We start from the raw sequence: 23,099 nt of genomic DNA on the forward strand, positions 1-23,099 counted from the left end.
CCTTCCACCCAAGGTTACCTTATTCAACCGACCAATCAAAGCAAACAGTCTGAGTGTCTGACCAAACCGGCAGCTGCGAGGGAGAGAGGGTGATCCAGGTTTTAGCCAATCGGGACAGGAGATTGTCTCTGTAGGGCGGGGTTTGTAGCCGCTGTAGACTAGCCAGGGGTTCTGTTCTGTAGGGTGGGGTCTGTAGACTAGCCAGGGGTCTGTAGACTAGCCAGGGGGTCTGTAGGGTGGGGTCTGTAGACTAGCCAGGGGTTCTGTGGGATCTGTAGGGTGGGGTCTGTAGACTAGCCAGGGGTTCTGTGGGGTCTGTAGGATGGGGTCTGTAGACTAGCCAGGGGTTCTGTTCTGTAGGGTGGGGTCTGTAGACTAGCCAGGGGGTCTGTAGGGTGGGGTCTGTAGACTAGCCAGGGGGTCTGTAGGGTTGGGTCTGTAGACTAGCCAGAGGGTCTGTAGGGTGGGGTCTGTAGACTAGCCTGGGTCTGTAGACTAGCCAGGGGTCTGTAGGGTGGGGTCTGTAGACTAGCCAGGGGTCTGTAGGGTGGGGTCTGTAGACTAGCCAGGGGGACTAGCCAGGGGGTCTGTAGGGTGGGGTCTGTAGACTAGCCAGGGGGTCTGTAGGGTGGGGTCTGTAGACCAGCCAGGGGGTCTGTAGGGTTCTGTGGGATCTGTGGGGTGGGGTCTGTAGGGTGGGGTCTGTAGACTAGCCAGGGGTTCTGTGGGGTCTGTAGGATGGGGTCTGTAGACTAGCCAGGGGTTCTGTAGGGTCTGTAGGGTGGGGTCTGTAGACTAGCCAGGGGTTCTGTAGGGTCTGTAGGGTGGGGTCTGTAGACTAGCCAGGGGTTCTGTGGGGTCTGTAGGGTGGGGTCTGTAGACTAGCCAGGGGTTCTGTTCTGTAGGGTGGGGTCTGTAGACTAGCCAGGGGGTCTGTAGGGTGGGGTCTGGAGACTAGCCAGGGGGTCTGTAGGGTGGGGTCTGGAGACTAGCCAGGGGGTCTGTAGGGGGGTCTGGAGACTAGCCAGCGGGTCTGTAGGGTGGGGTCTGTAGACTAGCCAGGAGGTCTGTAGACTAGCCAGGGGGTCTGTAGAGTGGGTTCTGGAGACTAGCCAGGGGTTCTGTAGGGTGGGTCTGTAGACTAGGGTGGGGTCTGTAGACTAGCCAGGGGGTCTGTAGGGTGGGTCTGGAGACTAGCCAGGGGGTCTGTAGGGGGGTCTGTAGACTAGCCAGGGGGTCTGTAGGGTGGGTCTGTAGACTAGCCAGGGAGTCCTGGCACCTTACTGAATATGGCCCCTGTTGTTTAGGGTGTAATGGTTTCGCTGTTTAACAAGTGTTTATGGGGAACTGTGAGAGACGTCATGCAACCTCCTAGGGAGTCCCAAATGGCTCCATATTCCCCAGTGGACTCCTTTGATTAAGGTCCCTTGGGGCTCTGGTCTACAGTTGTATGCTATATAGGGCGCCATTTGGGACACTGGCAGTCTCCTTGCAGACACATCATGTAGAGTGTTGGTCCCATGTTTCATCAGCTGAAATAAAAGATCCCAGCCATTTTCCATATGCACAAACATTATTTCAAATTTTGTGCACAAATTTGTTTACATCCCTGTTAGTGAGCATTTCTAATTTACTAATCTCCCTGACAGTTAAGGAATATCGAGAAGCTGATTAAACAGCATGATTGTTACACAGGTGCACCTTGTGCTGGGGACAATTTAAAAGGCCGCTCAAAAACATGCTGTTTTTTTTTTCACACAACACAATATCACAGATGTCTCAAGTTGATGGGAGCGTGCAATTGACATGCTGACTGCAGGAATGTCCACCAAAGCTGTTGCCAGATAATGTAATGTTAATGTCTCTACCGTAATCCACATCCAACATCATTTTATAGAATTTGGCGGTACGTCTAACCGGCCTCACAACCACAGACCGACCACGTGTGACCACGCCAGCCCAGGACCTCCACATCTGGCTTCACTACCACACATCTGGCTTCACTACCACACATCTGGCTTCACTACCACACATCTGGCTTCACTACCACACATCTGGCTTCACTACCACACATCTGGCTTCACTACCACACATCTGGCTTCACTACCACACATCTGGCTTCACTACCACAGATCTGGCTTCACTACCACAGATCTGGCTTCACTACCACAGATCTGGCTTCACTACCACACATCTGGCTTCACTACCACAGACCACGTGTGACCACACCAGCCCAGGACCTCCACATCTGGCTTCACTACCACAAATCTGGCTTCACTACCACACATCTGGCTTCACTACCACAGACCACGTGTGACCACGCCAGCCCAGGACCTCCACATCTGGCTTCACTACCACAGATCTGGCTTCACTACCACACATCTGGCTTCACTACCACAGATCTGGCTTCACTACCACACATCTGGCTTCACTACCACACATCTGGCTTCACTACCACACATCTGGCTTCACTACCACACATCTGGCTTCACTACCACACATCTGGCTTCACTACCACAGATCTGGCTTCACTACCACAGATCTGGCTTCACTACCACACATCTGGCTTCACTACCACACATCTGGCTTCACTACCACACATCTGGCTTCACTACCACACATCTGGCTTCTCTACCACAGATCTGGCTTCTCTACCACAGATCTGGCTTCACTACCACACATCTGGCTTCAGATGAGGAGAAGGAGAAGTGTGACACTAATCAGGCCCCAGAGGACTGGAGATACCCGTCCCTGAGATAAAGACTCAGTCCCCCTCTACATCTTCTGGTTGGGAGATACCCTTCCCTGAGATAAAGTCTCAGTCCCCCCTTACATCCTCTGGTTGGGAGATACCCGTCCCTGAGATAAAGACTCAGTCCCCCTCTACATCTTCTGGTTGGGAGATACCCGTCCCTGAGATAAAGACTCAGTCCCCCTCTACATCTTCTGGTTGGGAGATACCCGTCCCTGAGATAAAGACTCAGTCCCCCCTACATCTTCTGGTTGGGAGATACCCGTCCCTGAGATAAAGACTCAGTCCCCCCTACATCTTCTGGTTGGGAGATACCCGTCCCTGAGATAAAGACTCAGTCCCCCTCTACATCTTCTGGTTGGGAGATACCCTTCCCTGAGATAAAGTCTCAGTCCCCCCTTACATCCTCTGGTTGGGAGATACCCGTCCCTGAGATAAAGACTCAGTCCCCCTCTACATCTTCTGGTTGGGAGATACCCGTCCCTGAGATAAAGACTCAGTCCCCCCCTACATCTTCTGGTTGGGAGATACCCGTCCCTGAGATAAAGACTCAGTCCCCCTCTACATCTTCTGGTTGGGAGATACCCGTCCCTGAGATAAAGACTCAGTCCCCCTCTACATCTTCTGGTTGGGAGATACCCGTCCCTGAGATAAAGACTCAGTCCCCCTCTACATCTTCTGGTTGGGAGATACCCGTCCCTGAGATAGACTCAGTCCCCCCTTACATCCTCTGTTTGGTCAAACGGTCTAAAATGTTCATGGTTTTGTTTTCTTCCTTTTCCCCATGAATAAAAAATTCAAACAGAAATGCCCTCCAAAGAGGCAACACCATGTGGGTGGTTCCCCTCTAATCGGGGACTGAGTTAGACCTGGGACACCATGTGGGTGGTTCCCCTCTAATCGGGGACTGAGTTAGACCTGGGACACCATGTGGGCGCAATTCATTATTAGGTAGAACAGAAAAGCAGCAGGCTCCTAGTAGGGTCAGAGTTGAATACGTCTGCCCTAGAATATACAGCAGGGTGCCAAACTCAATTCATTATTAGGTAGAACAGAAAAGCAGCAGGCTCCTCGTAGGGTCAGAGTTGAATACGTCTGCCCTAGAATATACAGCAGGGTGCCGAACTCAATTCATTATTAGGTAGAACAGAAAAGCAGCAGGCTCCTCGTAGGGTCAGAGTTGAATACGTCTGCCCTAGAATATACAGCAGGGTGCCGAACTCAATTCATTATTAGGTAGAACAGAAAAGCAGCAGGCTCCTCGTAGGGTCAGAGTTGAATACGTCTGCCCTAGAATATACAGCAGGGTGCCGAACTCAATTCATTATTAGGTAGAACAGAAAAGCAGTAGGGTCAGAGTTGAATACGTCTGCCCTAGAATATACAGCAGGGTGCCGAACTCAATTCATTATTAGGTAGAACAGAAAAGCAGCAGGCTCCTCGTAGGGTCAGAGTTGAATACGTCTGCCCTAGAATATACAGCAGGGTGCCGAACTCAATTCATTATTAGGTAGAACAGAAAAGCAGTAGGGTCAGAGTTGAATACGTCTGCCCTAGAATATACAGCAGGGTGCCGAACTCAATTCATTATTAGGTAGAACAGAAAAGCAGCAGGCTCCTCGTAGGGTCAGAGTTGAATACGTCTGCCCTAGAATATACAGCAGGGTGCCGAACTCAGTTCCTGGAGGGCTGATTGTCTGCTCCTTTTCACTCCTCCCTTGTACTTTACTGCCCTCCAGGATTGGAGTTTTTGACATCCTTGATATAGATAATCATCATTTACATTACACACCATTATAGGCCTACATCTTTTTATTCCAAGCCATTTTAAATGGATTGTCAGTAAATCAAAATGGCTTACATTTCTCCAATCCTTTTACACATATAGGTGGTGTTCCCCTGCTCAGATGTTGCATGCATCAACCAATGGTTGCGGGCTACGTCGTCGACGGTGCTCGGGTACCAGACGGCTATAACATGGTTAGCATCGACGGTGCTCGGGTACCAGACTGCTATAACATGGTTAGCATCGACGGTGCTCGGGTACCAGACTGCTATAACATGGTTAGCATCGACGGTGCTCGGGTACCAGACGGCTATAACATGGTTAGCATCGACGGTGCTCGGGTACCAGACTGCTATAACATGGTTAGCATCGACGGTGCTCGGGTACCAGACTGCTATAACATGGTTAGCTGATACACATTGTATTCTGTAGTGTTAAGAATTCCCTTCAGTTCAACTAAAGGGGTGTAGCTCGAACCAAGAACAGCCCCAGACCATTATTCCTCTTCCACCAAACTTTACAGTTGTCACTCTGCATTCAGGCAGGCAGCGTTCTCCTGGCATCCGGCAAACCCAGGTTTGACCTGAGAGAGTCCGATGGCGGAGAGCGTTTACACCTCTCCAGACGACGCTTGGCATTGTGTACTCGGCCATTGGAGCCCCTTTCATGAAGCTCCCGACGAACAGTTATTGTGCTGACGATGCTTCCAGGGGCAGCTTGGAACTCGTCAGCGTTGCAACCGAGGACAGACGATTGAGACGCACTTCAGCACTCAGGGGTCCCGTTCTGTGAGCTTGTGTGGCCTACCACTTCGTGGCAGTAGTCGTTTTTGCTCCTAGACGTTTCCACTTCACAATAACAGCACATGAAGCTCTTGCAGAGCAGAAATTTGACGAACTGACTTGTTTGAAAAGAGGCATGTGGAAAGTCACTGAGCTCTTCGGGTAAAAGCCATTCTACTGCCAATGTTATGCTATGGAGATTGCATGGCTGTGTGCTCAATTGTTATACACCTGTCAGCAACCGGTGTGGCTGAAATAGCCAAATCCACTAATTTGGGTGTCCACGTAACTTTTGTATAGCGTACCTAAAATACCTATCCAGGCATTGTAAGATCTGTTATGCGTCAGCGACGTCTGAGCCGAGGAACGCGAACAACCCGTATTAAAAAAGAGTGGCGTGAGCATGTCAATCAATGAGGTTATTGATTAGCTGAAATGCTAGCACCTGGTTGCACTTGCCGGTTGGTAATTAAAGATGGCTGCCAAGTGAAGTAGCAAACCTCTCTGCTCGGGTGGATCGGCCAACACAACACACACACACCTGAATACCTGTTCAGCTCGTTACCATTCGTGAACGTTAACACAGATGGCTTCTAGATGTGGGCAGGGACGGGCAGCAGGGTCCCAGAGGAGACGACAGGAGAGCTCAGGTAAATCTTTATATTAACACACACTTGCTGTTCCTCTTCTAGAATATTAGCTCCGAAGTATTGCGGAGCTCCTGCACCTACATATAAACAGTACTGTCACCCAGAATGAGAACCGGAACCTATTTCAGTCCAAGTCCACTGTATATACCTCTTTCCCTCACCTCACTGGAAATGATTGGGAGTCCCACAGGGCGGCGCTCAACTGGCCCAGCGTTGTCTGGGTTTGGCAGGTGGAAGCCGTCATTGTCAATAATTGTTTGTTCTTAACTGACTTGCCTAGTTAAATAAAAAAATAATCTCCCTCCCTCTCTACTCATACCAACCCCTCCCTCCCTCCCTCCCTCTACTCATACCAACCCCTCCCTCTCTCTACTCATACCAACCCCTCCCTCCCTCCCTCCCTCTACTCATACCAACCCCTCCCTCTCTCTACTCATACCAACCCCTCCCTCTCTCTACTCATACCAACCCCTCCCTCCCTCCCTCTCTCTACTCATACCAACCCCTCCCTCCCTCCCTCTCTCTACTCATACCAACCTCTCCCTCCCTCCCTCTCTCTACTCATACCAACCTCTCCCTCCCTCCCTCTCTCTACTCATACCAACCCCTCCCTCCCTCTCTCTACTCATACCAACCCCTCCCTCCCTCTCTACTCATACCAACCCCTCCCTCCCTCTCTCTACTCTTACCAACCCCTCCCTCCCTCTCTCTACTCATACCAACCCCTCCCTCCCTCTCTCTACTCATACCAACCCCTCCCTCCCTCTCTCTACTCATACCAACCCCTCCCTCCCTCTCTCTACTCATACCAACCCCTCCCTCCCTCTCTCTACTCATACCAACCCCTCCCTCCCTCTCTCTACTCATACCAACCCTCCCTCCCTCTCTCTACTCATAACACACCCTCCCTCTCTCTACTCATAACACACCCTCCCTCTCTCTCTACTCATAACACACCCTCCCTCTCTCTCTACTCATAACACACCCTCCCTCTCTCTCTACTCATAACACACCCTCCCTCCCTCTCTCTCTCCTCATAACACACCCACCCTCCCTCTCTCTCTCCTCATAACACACCCTCCCTCCCTCTCTCTACTCATAACAACCCCTCCCTCTCTCTCTACTCATACCAACCCCTCCCTCTCTCTCTACTCATACAAACCCCTCCCTCCCTCTCTCTACTCATACAAACCCCTCCCTCCCTCTCTCTACTCATACCAACCCCTCCCTCCCTCTCTCTACTCATAACACCCCCTCCCTCCCTCTCTCTACTCATAACACACCCTCCCTCTCTCTCCCTACTCATACCAACCCCTCCCTCCCTCTTTCTACTCATACCAACCCCTCCTCCCTCTCTCTACTCATACCAACCCCTCCCTCTCTACTCATACCAACCCCTCCCTCCCCCTCTCTACTCATACCAACCCCCTCCCTCCCTCTCTCTACTCATACCAACCCCTCCCTCCCTCTCTCTACTCATACCAACCCCTCCCTCCCTCTCTCTACTCATACCAACCCCTCCCTCCCTCTCTCTACTCATACCAACCCTTCCCTCCCTCTCTCTACTCATACCAACCCCTCCCTCCCTCTCTCTACTCATACCAACCCCTCCCTCCCTCTCTCTACTCATGCCAACCCCTCCCTCCCTCTCTCTACTCATACCAACCCCTCCCTCCCTCTCTCTACTCATACCAACCCCTCCCTCCCTCCCCTCTCTCTCTGTCTCCAGACCTCCAGGACACATACCTCCTCCATGGGGAGCCCAGCCCTCCTCTCAGTAACCTGTCTCTCCCTCCCTCCCCCTCTCCTCATACCACCCCCTCCCTCCCTCCCCTCTCCTCATACCACCCCTCCCCCTCTCCTCTCTCTCTGTCTCCAGACCTCCAGGACACATACCTCCTCCATGGGGGGCCCAGCCCTCCTCTCAGTAACCTGTCTCTCCATGCCTCCTGGTGGTCTGGCAGGGACGAGCACAGAGAGACAGGGCCCTCCCTTGGGGTAAGCTTGTGCGTGTGGTGTGTACTTAACAAATTAACTTTGTCCAATCAAATCAAATGTTATTTGTCACATACACATGGTTAGCAGATGTTAATGTGAGTGTAGTGAAATGCTTGTGCTTCTAGTTCCAACAATACAGTAATAACCAGCAAGTAATCTAACTAACAATTCCAAAACTAATTCCTTATACACAGTGTAAGGGGATAAAGAATATGTACATAAAGATATGAATGAGTGATGGTGCAGAGCAGCATAGGCAAGATACAGTAGATGGTATCGAGTACAGTATATACATATGAGATGAGTATGTAAACAAAGTGGCATAGTTAAAGTGGCTAGTGATACATGTATTACATAAGGATGCAGTAGATGATATAGAGTACAGTATATACGTATGCCTATGAGATGAATAATGTAGGGTATGTAAACATTATATTAGGTAGCATTGTTTAAAGTGGCTAGTGATATATTTTACATTTCCCATCAATTCCCATTATTAAAGTGGCTGGAGTTGAGTCAGTGTCAGTGAGTTGGCAGCAGCCACTCAATGTTAGTGGTGGCTGTTTAACAGTCTGATGGCCTTGAGATAGAAGCTGTTTTTCAGTCTCTCGGTCCCTGCTTTGATGTACCTGTACTGACCTCGCCTTCTGGATGATAGCGGGGTGAACAGGCAGTGGCTCGGGTGGGTGTTGTCCTTGATGATCTTTATGGCCTTCCTGTAACATCGGGTGGTGTAGGTGTCCTGGAGGGCAGGTAGTTTGCCCCCGGTGATGCGTTGTGCAGACCTCACTACCCTCTGGAGAGCTTTACGGTTGTGGGCGGAGCAGTTGCCGTACCAGGCGGTGATACAGCCCGCCAGGATGCTCTCGATTGTGCATCTGTAGAAGTTTGTGAGTGCTTTTGGTGACAAGCCGAATTTCTTCAGCCTCCTGAGGTTGAAGAGGCGCTGCTGCGCCTTCTTCACGATGCTGTCTGTGTGAGTGGACCAATTCAGTTTGTCTGTGATGTGTATGTCGAGGAACTTAACTTACTACCCTCTCCACTACTGTTCCATCGATGTGGATAGGGGGGTGTTCCCTCTGCTGTTTCCTGAAGTCCACAATCATCTCCTTAGATTTGTTGACATTGAGTGTGAGGTTATTGTCCTGACACCACACTCCGAGGGCCCTCACCTCCTCCCTGTAGGCCATCTCGACGTTGTTGGTAATCAAGCCTACCACTGTTGTGTCGTCCGCAAACTTGATGATTGAGTTGGAGGCGTGCGTGGCCGCGCAGTCGTGGGTGAACAGGGAGTACAGGAGAGGGCTCAGAACGCACCCTTGTGGGGCCCCAGTGTTGAGGATCAGCGGGGTGGAGATGTTGTTGCCTACCCTCACCACCTGTGGGTTTGAGAGTCAGTCAGGTGAGAATGCGAGTGATAGAATAGTGTGTTTTACTGTGTTAACAACTCATGCCAGCAGCATAGCACCCTGCATCCCTGGCTTCTCAAGCATCTGGTCCCTGGATGGGAGACCAGATGCTGCTGAAGTGGTGTTGGAGGACCAATAGGCCCCACTCTTTCCTCTGGTCTAAAAAAATATCCCAATGCCCCAGGGCAGTGATAGGGGACATTGCCCTGTGCTGTCTTTCGGATGGGATGTATGTACCTCGGCCTAAACATCAGCGCCACAGGTAACTTCCACAAAGCTGTGAACGATCTGAGAGACAAGGAAAGAAGATCCCATGGGACTCATCGTAAGAGTAGAGGTGTTAACCCTGGTGTCCTGGCTAAATTCCCAATCTGGCCCTCATACCATCATGGCCCCCTAATCATCCCCAGTTTAGATAGGGCTCATTCATACCCCCCTCCATTCCCCAGGTCATTGCTGTAAATGAGAATGTGATCTCCGTTAACTTACCTGGTAAAATATGGGTTGATTAAAAAAATAGTGTTTTGTTCACAGGAGCAACTGGTTGAGAGAAATCAGCACGTTGCCAGACTACAGGATGCACTGAGACGCGAGAGAGAGAAGGTGTGTCTCATGTATCATGAGTTTGATGGAAAATATCAACCATGTTGATGAATAACCATTTCCCTCTGCTCTATTTCACACACACACTCTGAAGGGTTCCAGCCTGCAGTGTCGGTGTAACCAGCAGGGGTCAGAGTTGAGGCGTAGAGAGCAGCACAGCGCCAGACTGAAGGAGAGACTAACCCAACTGGCAGAGAGACACAGAGAGAGAGGCGCCTGTAAGGATCTCTGTCTAACCATCTCTCTCACACTCAATGTGCCCTCTCATATTCTATCCCACTCCATCTTTCTCTCTACATTTCTCCTAATCTTAAACCCACACACCGTTCTGTCACTCTCCTTCTACCTACCTATTGTAATGACCTCTGCACAGAGGGAGAGGGCCTCAAAGGCCTCTGCATTTGGGGTGGGGGGAGGCTGTGAAACTCTCCTGCTGTTGTTGGGCTCATGAGCTTTGACCCCTCGCGTCACACCTCGGTGCTAATTGAAGTTGCTAGCAACCAAGGTAACCTTAGCATTCAGTCCTTGTAAATAAATGACAGTAATATATTTAACTGTTTCTTATTGGCTTGAAAGATCTTCCACTTTGTTTTTTTTTTCAATTTTTGCCTAAAATGAGCCAAATCTAACTGGCTGTAGCTCAGGTCCTGAAGCAAGGATGTGGATATTCCTGAAACCATCTGAAAGGAAACACTTTGTGAAATGAATGTAGGAGAATATCACACAGTAGATCTGGTAAAAGGTAACACAATGGAATTTAATGTTTGTTAAAAAAAACTATCTTTGAAATGCAAGAGAAAGGCCATAATAATGGGGCGGCAGTGTAGCCTAGTGGTTAGAGCATTGGACTAGTAACCGAAAGATTGCAAGTTCAAATCCCCAAGCTGACAAGGTACAAAATCTGTCGTTCTGCCCCTGAACAGGCAGTTAACCCACTGTTCCTAGGCCGTCATTGAAAATAAGAATTTGTTCTGAACTGACTTGCCTGGTTAAATAAAATAAAGGTAATGTATTATTCCAGCCCGGGTGCAATTTAGATTATGGCCACTAGATGGCAGCAGTGTATGTAAAGTTTGACTTATCCAATGAATCATTGAATTTCTGTTCAAAATGTTGTATTAAGACTGCCCAAATGTGCCTAATTTGTTTAACAACTTTTCCAGTTCAAAACTGTGCACTCTTCTCAAACAATACCATGGTATTTTCACTGTCATAGCAACTGTAAATTGGACAGTGCAGTTAGATTAACAAGAATTTAAGCTTTCAGCCAATATCAGATATGTCTATGTCCTGGGAAATGTTCTTGTTACTTAGAACCTCATGCTAATCGCATTAGCCTACGTTAGCTCAACTGTCCTTTTTGGAACACCGTTATTTTTGTCTTACTGAGATTTACTGTCAGGGCCCAGGTCTGTCAGGGCCCAGGTCTGTCAGGGCCCAGGTCTGTCAGGGCCCAGGTCTGGCAGAATCTGTGTAGAAGAGAGAGGTGCTGTTGTAGGCCCTCCTTGTTTGGTGACAGAAGCACCAGGTCATCAGCAAACAGTTGACGTTTGACTTTGGATTCTAGTCGGGTGAGGCCGGGTGCTGCAGACTGTTCTAGTGCCCTCGCCAATTTGTTGATGGATATGTTGACGAGAGCGGGGCTTAACTGCATCCTTGTCTCTCTCTCTGTAGCCATGGAGCTGTTGAACCCGGTGCCCAGAGGTCAGGTGAAGAGGGACAGACCAGCCAGGACCAACGGAAGGTAGAGGCATAGTGCACTACTGTTGACTACTGGGGCTGTGGACTCCGGTTGGAACCCCAGAGATCACCTATTCTGATCCAGGAGATTGAGACGCAGGCTTCTGTTCCAGCACAGCACTAATGCACCTGATTTACCCCCCCCCCCCCCCCAGGAAGGAGGAGGCAGCGCTACGTGTGATGCTGGAGCGGCGAGAGGCGGAGTTAAGGGAGGCCATGAAGCTCCGACACAAACTCACCACGCTACTGCACGCGCTCAGAGCAGACATGGAACGGGTTAGACGGCTCCTATAGCTCAGAGCAGGGTGACGGTGGCCCTAGACACGGTTTTGCATTTCCTCCACTAATGATTTAAGGTTATGACTGGGGGAGGGGATGCTGGTCCTAGACCTGTACCTAGGGGAACCCCTCCCGGTGTGTTTCCTGGTCCTGGGGAGAGGTCTCCACCAAAGGGGTGCCTTAGTACTAACACATCCTGGTTCCCAGGACCAGGTGGGGCAGGTCGGGGCGGGGTGGAGGAAGGGGCGGGGTCTTGGGGTGGAGGAGGAAGGGGCGGGGTCTTGGGGTGGAGGAGGGCGGGGTCTTGGGGTGGAGGAGGACGGGGCGGGGTCTTGGGGTGGAGGAAGGGGCTACGGATGGGAACTGAAACTTGTGCACGGACAGCAGGGGAGAACATTTTGGAACATTCAGCTGTAAACATGTTATGTAAAACTAAAATGCCCCTCGATGCATGAAATCCTCTCAGCTCTATTCATGGCATTTCTATCTGCAATATTTGGCAACTGAACCCAACCCTGGGTATGGTGAGAGGATTGAGCTGATTGGCCGAAACCTACTACTTTGTCACTTTTCCCACAGACCCTATTGGACACTGTGGGTGACCAGGAAGAGGACCCAGACAGCGCCAAGATGCTGGTCCAGTCAGAGGAGTCCCTGGGCGAACATGTGACAGGGGGTGTGTTCCAGGGATGGAAGCGTGTGCAGAGGAGACTAGGTGACCTCCTGAGTCAGGGTGAGAGGGGATGAAGCGGCACCTACGTAGTGCACCACTTATGAACATTTTGGACGAACACAGCGACTTGTAGGAGATAAACATGAATTTGTTTATGACTAAAGACATATTCAGTGGTTTTTGTGTGTTTAGGTCACGTGGCTGTGGGGACCGACCAGGATAAGCTATTGGCCCAGCTAGAGACAGAGTTGGATCAGAGTCAACAGTTGGTCAAACTGCAGCAGCATCTACTACAGGTGGACTATACCCGCTACAATGTTACGGCTCGTTACTGAAGAAACCGACTCGCTACAATGTTACGGCTCGTTACTGAAGAAACCGACTCGCTACAATGTTACGGCTCGTTACTGAAGAAACCGACACGCTACAATGTTACGGCTCGTTACTGAAGAAACCGACTCGCTACAATGTTATGGCTCGTTACTGAAGAAACCGACACGTGCTAAAATGTTATTGCTAGTTACTAAAGAAACCGACACACGCTAAAATGTTATCGCTAGTTACTGAAGAAACCGACACGCGCTACAATGTTACAGCTTGTTACTATAGAAACCGACACGCTACAATGTTGCGGCTAATTACTATAGAAACCGACACGCGCTACAATGTTACGGCTAGTTACTATAGAAACCGACACGCGCTACAATGTTGCGGCTAATTACTATAGAAACCGACACGCTACAATGTTATGGCTAGTTATTAAAGAAACCGACACACACTACAATGTTATGGCTAGTTACTAAAGAAACCGACACGCGCTACAATGTTGCGGTTAATTACTATAGAAACCGACACGCGCTACAATGTTACGGCTAGTTACTATAGAAACCGACACACGCTACAATGTTGCGGCTAATTACTATAGAAACCGACACGCTACAATGTTGCGGCTAATTACTATATTAACCGACACGCTACAATGTTATGGCTAGTTATTAAAGAAACCGACACACACTACAATGTTATGGCTAGTTACTCAAGAAACCGACACGCGCTACAATGTTACGGCTCGTTACTGAAGAAACCGACACACACTGGCGTTCATAGAAACACACGTATGTGACCAGCTGGGTTCCAACCTGTGAAACCCAGGAATGTTAATCTGCTGAGCTGGTCGAGGCATTAACTTGGCAGCGAAGACGAGCTTTGACGTTTTGGACAAAGTTACATAGTTATCTTTCTCTCTGGTTCTCCACGTCATCCCCCTTCTTCTGTGTCATCCCCCTTCTCCGTGTCATCCCCCTTCTCCGTGTCATCCCCCTTCTCCGTGCCATCCCCCTTCTCCGTGTCATCCCCCTTCTCCGTGTCATCCCCCTTCTCCCGTGTCATCCCCCTTCTCCCGTGTCATCCCCCTTCTCCCGTGTCATCCCCCTTTTCCCGTGTCATCCCCCTTCTCCGTGTCATCCCCCTTCTCCGTGTCATCCCCCTTCTCCGTGTCATCCCCCTTCTCCCGTGTCATCCCCCTTCTCCGTGTCATCCCCCTTCTCCGTGTCATCCCCCTTCTCCGTGTCATCCCCCTTCTCCGTGTCATCCCCCTTCTCCGTGTCATCCCCCTTCCCCCTCTCCGTGTCATCCCCCTTCTCCGTGTCATCCCCCTTCTCCGTGTCATCCCCCTTCTCCGTGTCATCCCCCTTCTCCGTGTCATCCCCCTTCTCCGTGTCATCCCCCTTCTCCGTGTCATCCCCCTTCTCCGTGTCATCCCCCTTCTCCGTGTCATCCCCCTTCTCCGTGTCATCCCCCTTCTCCCGTGTCATCCCCCTTCTCCCGTGCCATCCCCCTTCTCCGTGCCATCCCCCTTCTCCCGTGTCATCCCCCTTCTCCCGTGTCATCCCCCTTCTCCCGTGCCATCCCCCTTCTCCGTCATCCCCCTTCTCCGTGTCATCCCCCTTCTCCGCGTCATCCCCCTTCTCCGCGTCATCCCCCTTCTCCGCGTCATCCCCCTTCTCCCGTCATCCCCCTTCTCCCGTGTCATCCCCCTTCTCCCGTGCCATCCCCCTTCTCCGTGTCATCCCCCTTCTCCCGTGCCATCCCCCTTCTCCCGTGCCATCCCCCTTCTCCCGTGCCATCCCCCTTCTCCCGTGCCATCCCCCTTCTCCCGTGCCATCCCCCTTCTCCGTGTCATCCCCCTTCTCCGTGTCATCCCCCTTCTCCGTGTCATCCCCCTTCTCCCGTGCCATCCCCCTTCTCCCGTGCCATCCCCCTTCTCCGTGCCATCCCCCTTCTCCCGTGCCATCCCCCTTCTCCCGTGCCATCCCCCTTCTCCGCGTCATCCCCCTTCTCCGCGTCATCCCCCTTCTCCGCGTCATCCCCTTCTCCGCGTCATCCCCCTTCTCCGCGTCATCCCCCTTCTCCGCGTCATCCCCCTTCTCCCGCGTCATCCCCCTTCTCCGCGTCATCCCCCTTCTCCCGTGCCATCCCCCTTCTCCCTGCCATCCCCCTTCTCCGTGTCATCCCCCTTCTCCGTGTCATCCCCCTTCTCCGTGTCATCCCCCTTCTCCCGTGTCATCCCCCTTCTCCCGTGTCATCCCCCTTCTCCCGTGTCATCCCCCTTCTCCCGTGTCATCCCCCTTCTCCCGTGTCATCCCCCTTCTCCCGTGTCATCCCCCTTCTCCCGCGTCATCCCCCTTCTCCCGCGTCATCCCCCTTCTCCCGCGTCATCCCCCTTCTCCCGCGTCATCCCCCTTCTCCCGCGTCATCCCCCTTCTCCCGCGTCATCCCCTTCTCCCGCGTCATCCCCCTTCTCCCGTGTCATCCCCCTTCTCCCGCGTCATCCCCTTCTCCCGCGTCATCCCCCTTCTCCCGTGTCATCCCCCTTCATCCCCCTCTCCGTGTCATCCCCCTTCTCCCGTGTCATCCCCCTTCTTCCGTGCCCTCTCTCTCCCCATGCCCCTCTTTCTCCTCTCCTCCATCTCTACCTACCTCCCCTCCCCATTTCCCCATGTAATCTCCCCCTCCCCAGGACAGTGTGATCACTCCGGTCCCGGCCGCTCTGACAGACTGCTACTTCCTGGAAGAGTGGGAGCGGCTTCAGGACAGCTGGGCGGAGCTAGAACACCAGAAGCGGAGCTTCCATTGGGAGAGACGGGCCTTCACCGACGCCGCCATCCGATTGGGCCACGAGGTGAGGGACGGGAGAGACAGGAAAGGGGAGGGTTGTGAAAACTGGCTCCTTGTATTGAAAGAAAGATTAGAGGGATGGGTGGTTAGGGAAAGGGGGATACCTGGTCAGTTGTACAACTGAATGCAGTCACCTGAAGTGTGTCTTCTGCATTTAACCCAACCCCTCTTAGTGAAGTGTTTGACTGTGATTATTTTATTACGTACTTAGTGTCTCAAATCAATTCACATTTTTATTGGTCACATACATGGTTAGCAGATGTTATTGCAAGTGTAGTGAAATGCTTGTAATTTGAAAAAATACTGCAGTGTGTGTGTGTGTGTGTGTGTGTGTGTGTGCAGAGACGTGAGTTTGAGCAGCAGAGGGCCTGTGTGGTGAAGCAGCAGTATCTGTTTGACTCTCCGTTTGGGAGGACGTTGCAGCGTCACAACAGGAGAGAGAGCACCGTCCTCAGTGAGTCAGCATAAATCTTGTTCTATACATCTACTGTATATACATGACCAGAAGTATGTGAACACCTGTTGGTCAAACATCTCATTCCAAAATCATGGGCATTAATATGGAGTTGGTCCCCCTCCAGTCTTCTGGGAAGGCTTTCCAATAGATGTTGGAACATTGCTGCAGGGACTTACTTCCATTCACCCATGAGCATTAGTGAGGTCGGGCTCTGTTGGACAATTAGGCCTGGCTCATAGTCGGAGTTCCAAATTTTCCCTAAGGTCTTCGATGAGGTTAAGGTCAGGGCTCTGAGCAGGCCAATCAAGTTCTTCCACACTGATCTCGGCAAACCATTTCTGTATGGACCTTACTTTGTGCACAGGGGCATTGTCATGCTGAAACAGGAAAGGGCCTTCCCCAAACTGTTGCCACAAAGTTGGAAGCGCAGAATCGTCTAGAATGTCATTGTATGCTGTAGCATTAAGATTTCCCTTCACTGGAACTAGGGCGCCTAGCCCGAACCATGAAAAACAGCCCCAGAACATTATTCCTCCACCACCAAACTTTACAGTTGGCCCTATACATTGGGGCTGGTAGCGTTCTCCTGGCATCCTCCAAACCCAGATTAGTCCGTCGGACTGCCAGATGGTGAAGCGTGATTCATCACTCTAGAGAACGCATTTCCACTGCTCCAGAGTCTAATGGCAGTGAGCTTTACACCACTGTGTATGGTGATCCTAAGCTTGTGTGCGGCTGCTCGGCCATGGAAACCCACTTCGTGAAGCTCCCGACGAACAGTTATTGTGTTGATGGTGCTTCTAGAGGCAGTTTGGAACTTATTAGTGACTGTTGCAACCAAGGACAACAGACTATTTTTTCCTCGCTACGTGCCTCAGCACTCGGTGGTCCCGTTCTGTGAGCTTGCGTGGCCTACCACTTTGCGGCTGAGCCGTTGTTGCTCCTAGATGTTTCCACTTCACAATAACGGCACTTAGTTGAAAGGAGCAGCTCTGGCAGGGAAGAAATTTGAGGGACTGACTTGTTGGAAAGGTAGCATCCAATCACTGTGCCATGTTGAAAGTCAGTTGGGCCATTCTACTGCCAATGTTTGTCTATGGAGATTGCATGGCTGTGTGCTCGATTTTATACAGCTGTCAGCAACGAACGTGGCGGAGAAAGCCAAAGCTACTAATTTGAAGTGGTGTCCACATACTTTTGTCAAATAGTGTATATTGGGGATTCCCGAGTGGCGCAGCGGTCTAAGGCACTGCATCTCAGGGCTGATGCGTCACTACACTACCGGCCGTGATTGGGAGTCCCATAGGATGGCGCACAATTGTCCGGGTTTGGCCGCGGTAGGCCGTCCACTGTAAAGAAGAATTTGTTCTTATCTGACTTGTTAAATGTAAAATATTGTCCTTCCGTTGTAAATAAGAATTTGTTCTTATCTGACTCGTTAAATGTAAAATATTGGCCTTCCGTTGTAAATAAGAATTTGTTCTTATCTGACTTGTTAAATGTCAAATATTGGCCTTCCGTTGTAAATAGGAATTTGTTCTTATCTGACTTGTTAAATGTCAAATATTGGCCTTCCGTTGTAAATAAGAATTTGTTCTTATCTGACTTGTTAAATGTCAAATATTGTCCATAAACCACAACCCCCTGAGGTGCCTTACTGCTGTTATAAACTGGTCACCAACGTAAATGTTACTTTGTTTTTGTCATACTCATGGTACATGTGGGGAGGCAGCGTAGCCTAGTGGTTAGAGCGTTGGACTAGTAACCGGAAGGTTGCAAGTTGGAATCCCCGAGCTGACAAGGTACAAATCTGTCGTTCTGCCCCTGAACAGGCAGTTAACCCACTGTTCCTAGGCCGTCATTGAAAATAAGAATTTGTTTTTATTTTCTTAACACTGACTTGCCTGGTAAAATAAAGGTAAAATAACAAAATGTCTGATATACCATGTCTTTCAGCCAATCAGTATTTAGGCTCCAACTACCCAGTTTATAATCAACAATGAACACTACATACTGCTAGATATTTGCAAAAGCGTTACTCGTTTGGTTTCAACTATAGTTATTGCTTTACTAACAACGGGTTTTACTATAGCATCGTATTTTAGTCACTTCGGGGGATTCCTGTGTGCACTCTCAGATCTCTCGGATTCTGATCACATGATCTTGTCCGGCTGCCGGCCGGCCACGCCCTCCTCTGCCGAGTCTGGGATCATACCCTGGTTAGGGTCATCGGGGTCTCTGCAGGTTCATGGCAAGGTCAACGTTCACACGCCCAGCACCCCAGAGCTCTACTCTGCCCTCCAACTGCCCTACAGCTGCAGGTCAGGCCCAGACATGTCCTGGCTCAGTTCCAAATGGCCCCCTATTCCCTAGTTGGTGCTCTGTTATTGACCAGGGCCTGGTCAGAAGAAGGCCACTATATAGGGAATGGGATGTCATTTAAGATGTGGACCTAGTTACTAAACTGTTAAATCCATCCAGTCTTTGTCATCTTTCTTCAGTAAGATATTTTATTAATCATCCCCAAAGGGAAATCATTATTAGTGATTGAGGTTATCACAGATCTTATATGATTACAGATGGATTTTCGTTGTAGATTGGTGTGTGTGATATATATATATATATAAATTCTGCCATTACCCCGCCCTGTCCCTCCAACTCTGCAGGTCCAGTGAGAGTGATGCCCAGTCAGAGGGCTGGGATGTGGGGGCAGAGAGGCTACAGTTCGCCCCCCCTGGTCCTCACCTGGACGGGTCATTTCAGTAGTATTGCTGTTTTATATGTCGTTTCCATTGTATGTTTTATAATTTTGGCTGTTTCAGTTGTTCATTTTGTCGTTTCTATTGTGTTTTATGAAATCGTTTTTTAGTGTGATTAATAAAGATTTATTGTTTGACACGTTCCTTCTCTACTAATGTTTACTGGAATGATTCGATGAGCCAGGAGAAATGCTACAATAACTTAATGGTGGTAGTAGTGAACAGCGAGGAAGTCGAAGCAGTTTTGAATTTTAACAGCGAAAGAAGGCGACCCGCTAAGTGATATTTTATTAAAATAGGCTATTATAAGACATCTTCTTATAACTAAGAATTATAATCTAAGTCCTAACAATTTAGACCCTAGAATAGATTAAACAGTTATATTTGAAGTTTTTAATATTGTTGAGGTGTAAAATTGTATCCCAAATAGTTGATCTTCTAAAATGGCCAATTTAGCAGTTGTCAGTTTGAAACCATTTGATTGGCTGTTGTCGCGTGCCACGGACTCCGCACTGCTGGCGCACGACACCATCTTATTGGCTGCTTTCCCCAACACGGAAAAGCCCAAAGATGCATGTTGTCAAGCTTGCCTTCAGTCGAGTTATCAATAAATTGAACCCATCGCATTGTTCAGAAGTTTAGACACCGCTTTCTTTATTCTGGCACATTCTGATTGTCAGACACTAGTCTGTTGGGAATATGAACGCTATGATTTGTCAACTCCAACACCTACCGCGTTACATGGAGTCCGAAAACAGGAGATTTCAACCGTGGCGGGACTACATGAAGCTAGCGGAAGCAGTGCGGGAGATGCAGTTAGGGAACTTCACATCAGAACCGTCAACCGTTGAGGGTCATGACTCCGGGATATGGTCGACCATGGTGGAATTTGAAGAGTTTCCGCCACGAGCCTTGCTGTCACCGATAACACCTGTGGCGACACCACCCCTATGGCACGAAATGGAACCCCTGGATTCCGAAATCGTCCCCTTGCATAAACACGCTGCTTTACGTCCGAGCAGCACCAAGTGTCCCGAGCCCCCTACAGCAGCGTCCAGATCCTCCGCGGGCACCCGGGGCCAGAAGGAGAGAATGAGGGAGCCTCGCTCTAAGACGCCGGAGGAGGTGTCATCACCTGAGCGCAAGATCTGCAGCTTCTGCAAACACAACGGAGAGTCAGAGTCTGTGTTTGGGTCCCACAGTCTAAAGGACCAGGATGGGGGCGTTGTGTGCCCGTACCTGCGGCAGTATATCTGCCCTCTCTGCGGGGCCACCAAGGCCAAAGCCCACACCAAGCGCTTCTGTCCCCAAGTCGAAACCACCTACAGCTCGGTCTATGTCAAGTCATAGAAGCGCTAGATCTGGTCCAGGCCGTTACTGCGCTACCCTCTAGAGCTACTAACATAGTCAACTTGTTGTTGCGAGATGGGTGGGACCAGAGCTAGAGAAGCGCTGAAGAGACTTCAGGCTGTTGTTTTGCAGACTTTCTTCAGCGTCTCTAGCGCACTGTATGCGGACAATTGTAAGAGGATTTACGAGTGAATATTTAGCTTAGACGCAGTTTGGAACAGGCTGACAAGTTTGTAGACTGTGTAATTTCCTGTTAGTCGTGTGATTTTTATTATTTATTTCCTTGACTTTTTCTCGTGTGTTTTTCAACCATTGTCGCGTATTTCTATGTATTTATGACGTGTGATTATTTGCGTGCCCGTGCATTTATTTTCAGCACATTTTGGGTTTGAGTTTTTTTTTTTTACTTTAAAGTGTAAATGTCTCTGTCTGTCTGTGACCAAACTAACTGCGTCTTTACATGTTGGTATGAGATTTTGTAAAACATCAACCTCTTAATGTGTCGCCTACTGAACCGCCCTTATCAACAAACTCTCATTGCAGAATTCGACGTTTATCCACGTTTCTCCCAGCTACTTTGGGGAGGAAAAAACGGAAGTGCTGTCTTGTTTTGAGACTTGTTTTCCTGACTTTAAAACGACCATGCTCTAATCTAACTGTACAACTGCAAGTCTACAGGCCTAAAATAACTATTATAAGAAAATGACTATTGACAAGACAACTGCTATTTTATGATGTGGTGTGCAGAGCTACTTTGTATTCCTCATTTACCATGCTAGCTACTATTAAGAACTGTTATACTTGTATTTGAATTACTTTAATAGATCTAGAAGTGTTCTTTATTTTATTTTAAATTTGACTTTTCAACCTCGATGCATCTTACATTGGCTGTACAGGACTTTAATGTTAAGTCTAATCTCACTTTAAAGAACTGCGCTACCCCATGTTGAATAGTATGTTTGTTTATTATTATACATGTCTTCTATAACAATAATATCTGCATTGGCTACTCCTGTGTGTCGTGTGTCTTAATTATCAGCGAGGTGTCCCTAAAAAGGTGTCCCTGTCTGCACATCATATTTGTGTCTCAAATGTCATTGTTTTTCCTAAATAGTGCCCTACTTTTGATCAGGGGCCATAGGGCTGTGGTAAAAAGTAGTGCACTATATAGGGCTGTGGTCTGAAGTAGTGCACTATATAGGGCTGTGGTCTGAAGTAGTGCACTATATAGGGCTGTGGTCTGAAGTAGTGCACTATATAGCGCTGTGGTGAAAAGTAGTGCACTATATAGGGCTGTGGTCTGAAGTAGTGCACTATATAGGGCTGTGGTCTGAAGTAGTGCACTATACAGGGCTGTGGTCTGAAGTAGTGCACTATATAGGGCTGTGGTCTGAAGTAGTAGTTTTTATAAATCATTACGTACTCTGCAGGATAAACCGTCAGAGTAATATGAAGTGGAGGCATTAACTCATGTTCACATTTACAGCATCATACGCCCGGGCATTAACTCATGATTTATGATCAAATTTAACTCATGTTCACATTTACAGCATCATACGTGGGCATTACAGTCATGTTTAATTTACAGCATCATACACCCGGGCATTAACTCATGTTCACATTTTTACATCATACGCCCGGGCATTAACTCATGTTAATTTACAGCATCATCATTAGAATACTGATGAAATGCACATTTAAGCATCATACACCCGGGCATTAACTCATGTTCACATTTACAGCATCAACCCCATTTGATGTTCATTTACAGATCATGGGCGGGCATATAATTAAATAAGACCTTTAAACATTGTCTGGACGGTGAAAATCCTGAAAGAGCATTCTACTTTTAAGAGCATTATTTTCTATCACCTCCCTTCATCTCAGACTGGTTCTTATAAAAGCAACATGTTTCATAGAGACACGACTGAGATGAGGAGATGTACAATAACTGATTCACCTTCGTGATCATTTATTTTATAACACATTCTACAAAACACAGTAACTTACATACTGTTCCAAACCGATGTCTCAGTATAGGGAAAGGCACAGGACAGAAATAACTCTAAAATGGTATACAGCTTCCAACCGGGTGGTAGCCATTTTTAAAAGCCAACTTCCAAAGCTACCAGACTGCCGTATATGCCGCTCCACTCCTGACAACCTTAGAGAAAGAAGCGGATGTACACAACATGGAATCACTGGCCACTTTAATAATGTTTGGATGGAGCTGATTTACCATCTCACGAGATGGATGTATATACCCACGAGCTAAAGAACTACTGTAATTTCAGTCATGCACTATACATTGAACTCATCCGCAAAGTGGGAGATGCTTAATAAACATTGTTTTATCTTTTAGACCCAGCTCTGCCAGCTGTTGTGAATATTGTTATAAGATACTACTGCAATAAAGTGGTCCAGCTCTGCCAGCCACAGAAGCATTTCACGTCCTCTTCCGCAATGGTAGCTATAAATGCAGAGTGCGTACTGTGACACAATGCCACTTGATTTGATGGTATAGACCGTTCGGCTATTATTATTATGTTGTGTCCATATGACTAAACAAACGTTCAGTTCTCATCAAGGGTTAATACTTTTCTTGGATCATTGTTCTCAAACTGATTCTTAACTGACATGTCAAGTTAAATTTAAAACAAATTAATTCAAGTTTGTTCATGTTA

The 23,099-nt window shown here is 49.0% G+C and overlaps 2 protein-coding genes across 2 annotated transcripts; both read left to right on the top strand.

The window, feature by feature from the left end:
- Window positions 1-7,821: 7,821 nt before the first annotated feature.
- On the top strand, window positions 7,822-19,137 carry LOC135526108 (afadin- and alpha-actinin-binding protein-like). The gene is made up of 11 exons (XM_064954217.1): window positions 7,822-7,968; window positions 9,912-9,980; window positions 10,075-10,198; window positions 11,655-11,724; window positions 11,876-11,996; window positions 12,579-12,732; window positions 12,865-12,968; window positions 15,692-15,853; window positions 16,192-16,303; window positions 18,444-18,627; window positions 18,973-19,137. Exons 4-11 carry the CDS (start codon window positions 11,657-11,659, stop codon window positions 19,070-19,072), a joined length of 1,005 nt encoding a protein of 334 aa, XP_064810289.1. The 5' UTR covers window positions 7,822-7,968; window positions 9,912-9,980; window positions 10,075-10,198; window positions 11,655-11,656; the 3' UTR covers window positions 19,073-19,137.
- A 469-nt stretch (window positions 19,138-19,606) lies between these two features.
- Window positions 19,607-21,424, top strand: LOC135526113 (nanos homolog 3-like). Its single transcript, XM_064954229.1, has one exon. It carries the CDS (start codon window positions 19,765-19,767, stop codon window positions 20,413-20,415), a length of 651 nt encoding a protein of 216 aa, XP_064810301.1. The 5' UTR covers window positions 19,607-19,764; the 3' UTR covers window positions 20,416-21,424.
- Window positions 21,425-23,099: the final 1,675 nt, after the last annotated feature.

Source organism: Oncorhynchus masou, chromosome 5 (genome assembly GCF_036934945.1).
Source record: "Oncorhynchus masou masou isolate Uvic2021 chromosome 5, UVic_Omas_1.1, whole genome shotgun sequence".
NCBI lineage: Eukaryota > Metazoa > Chordata > Actinopteri > Salmoniformes > Salmonidae > Oncorhynchus > Oncorhynchus masou.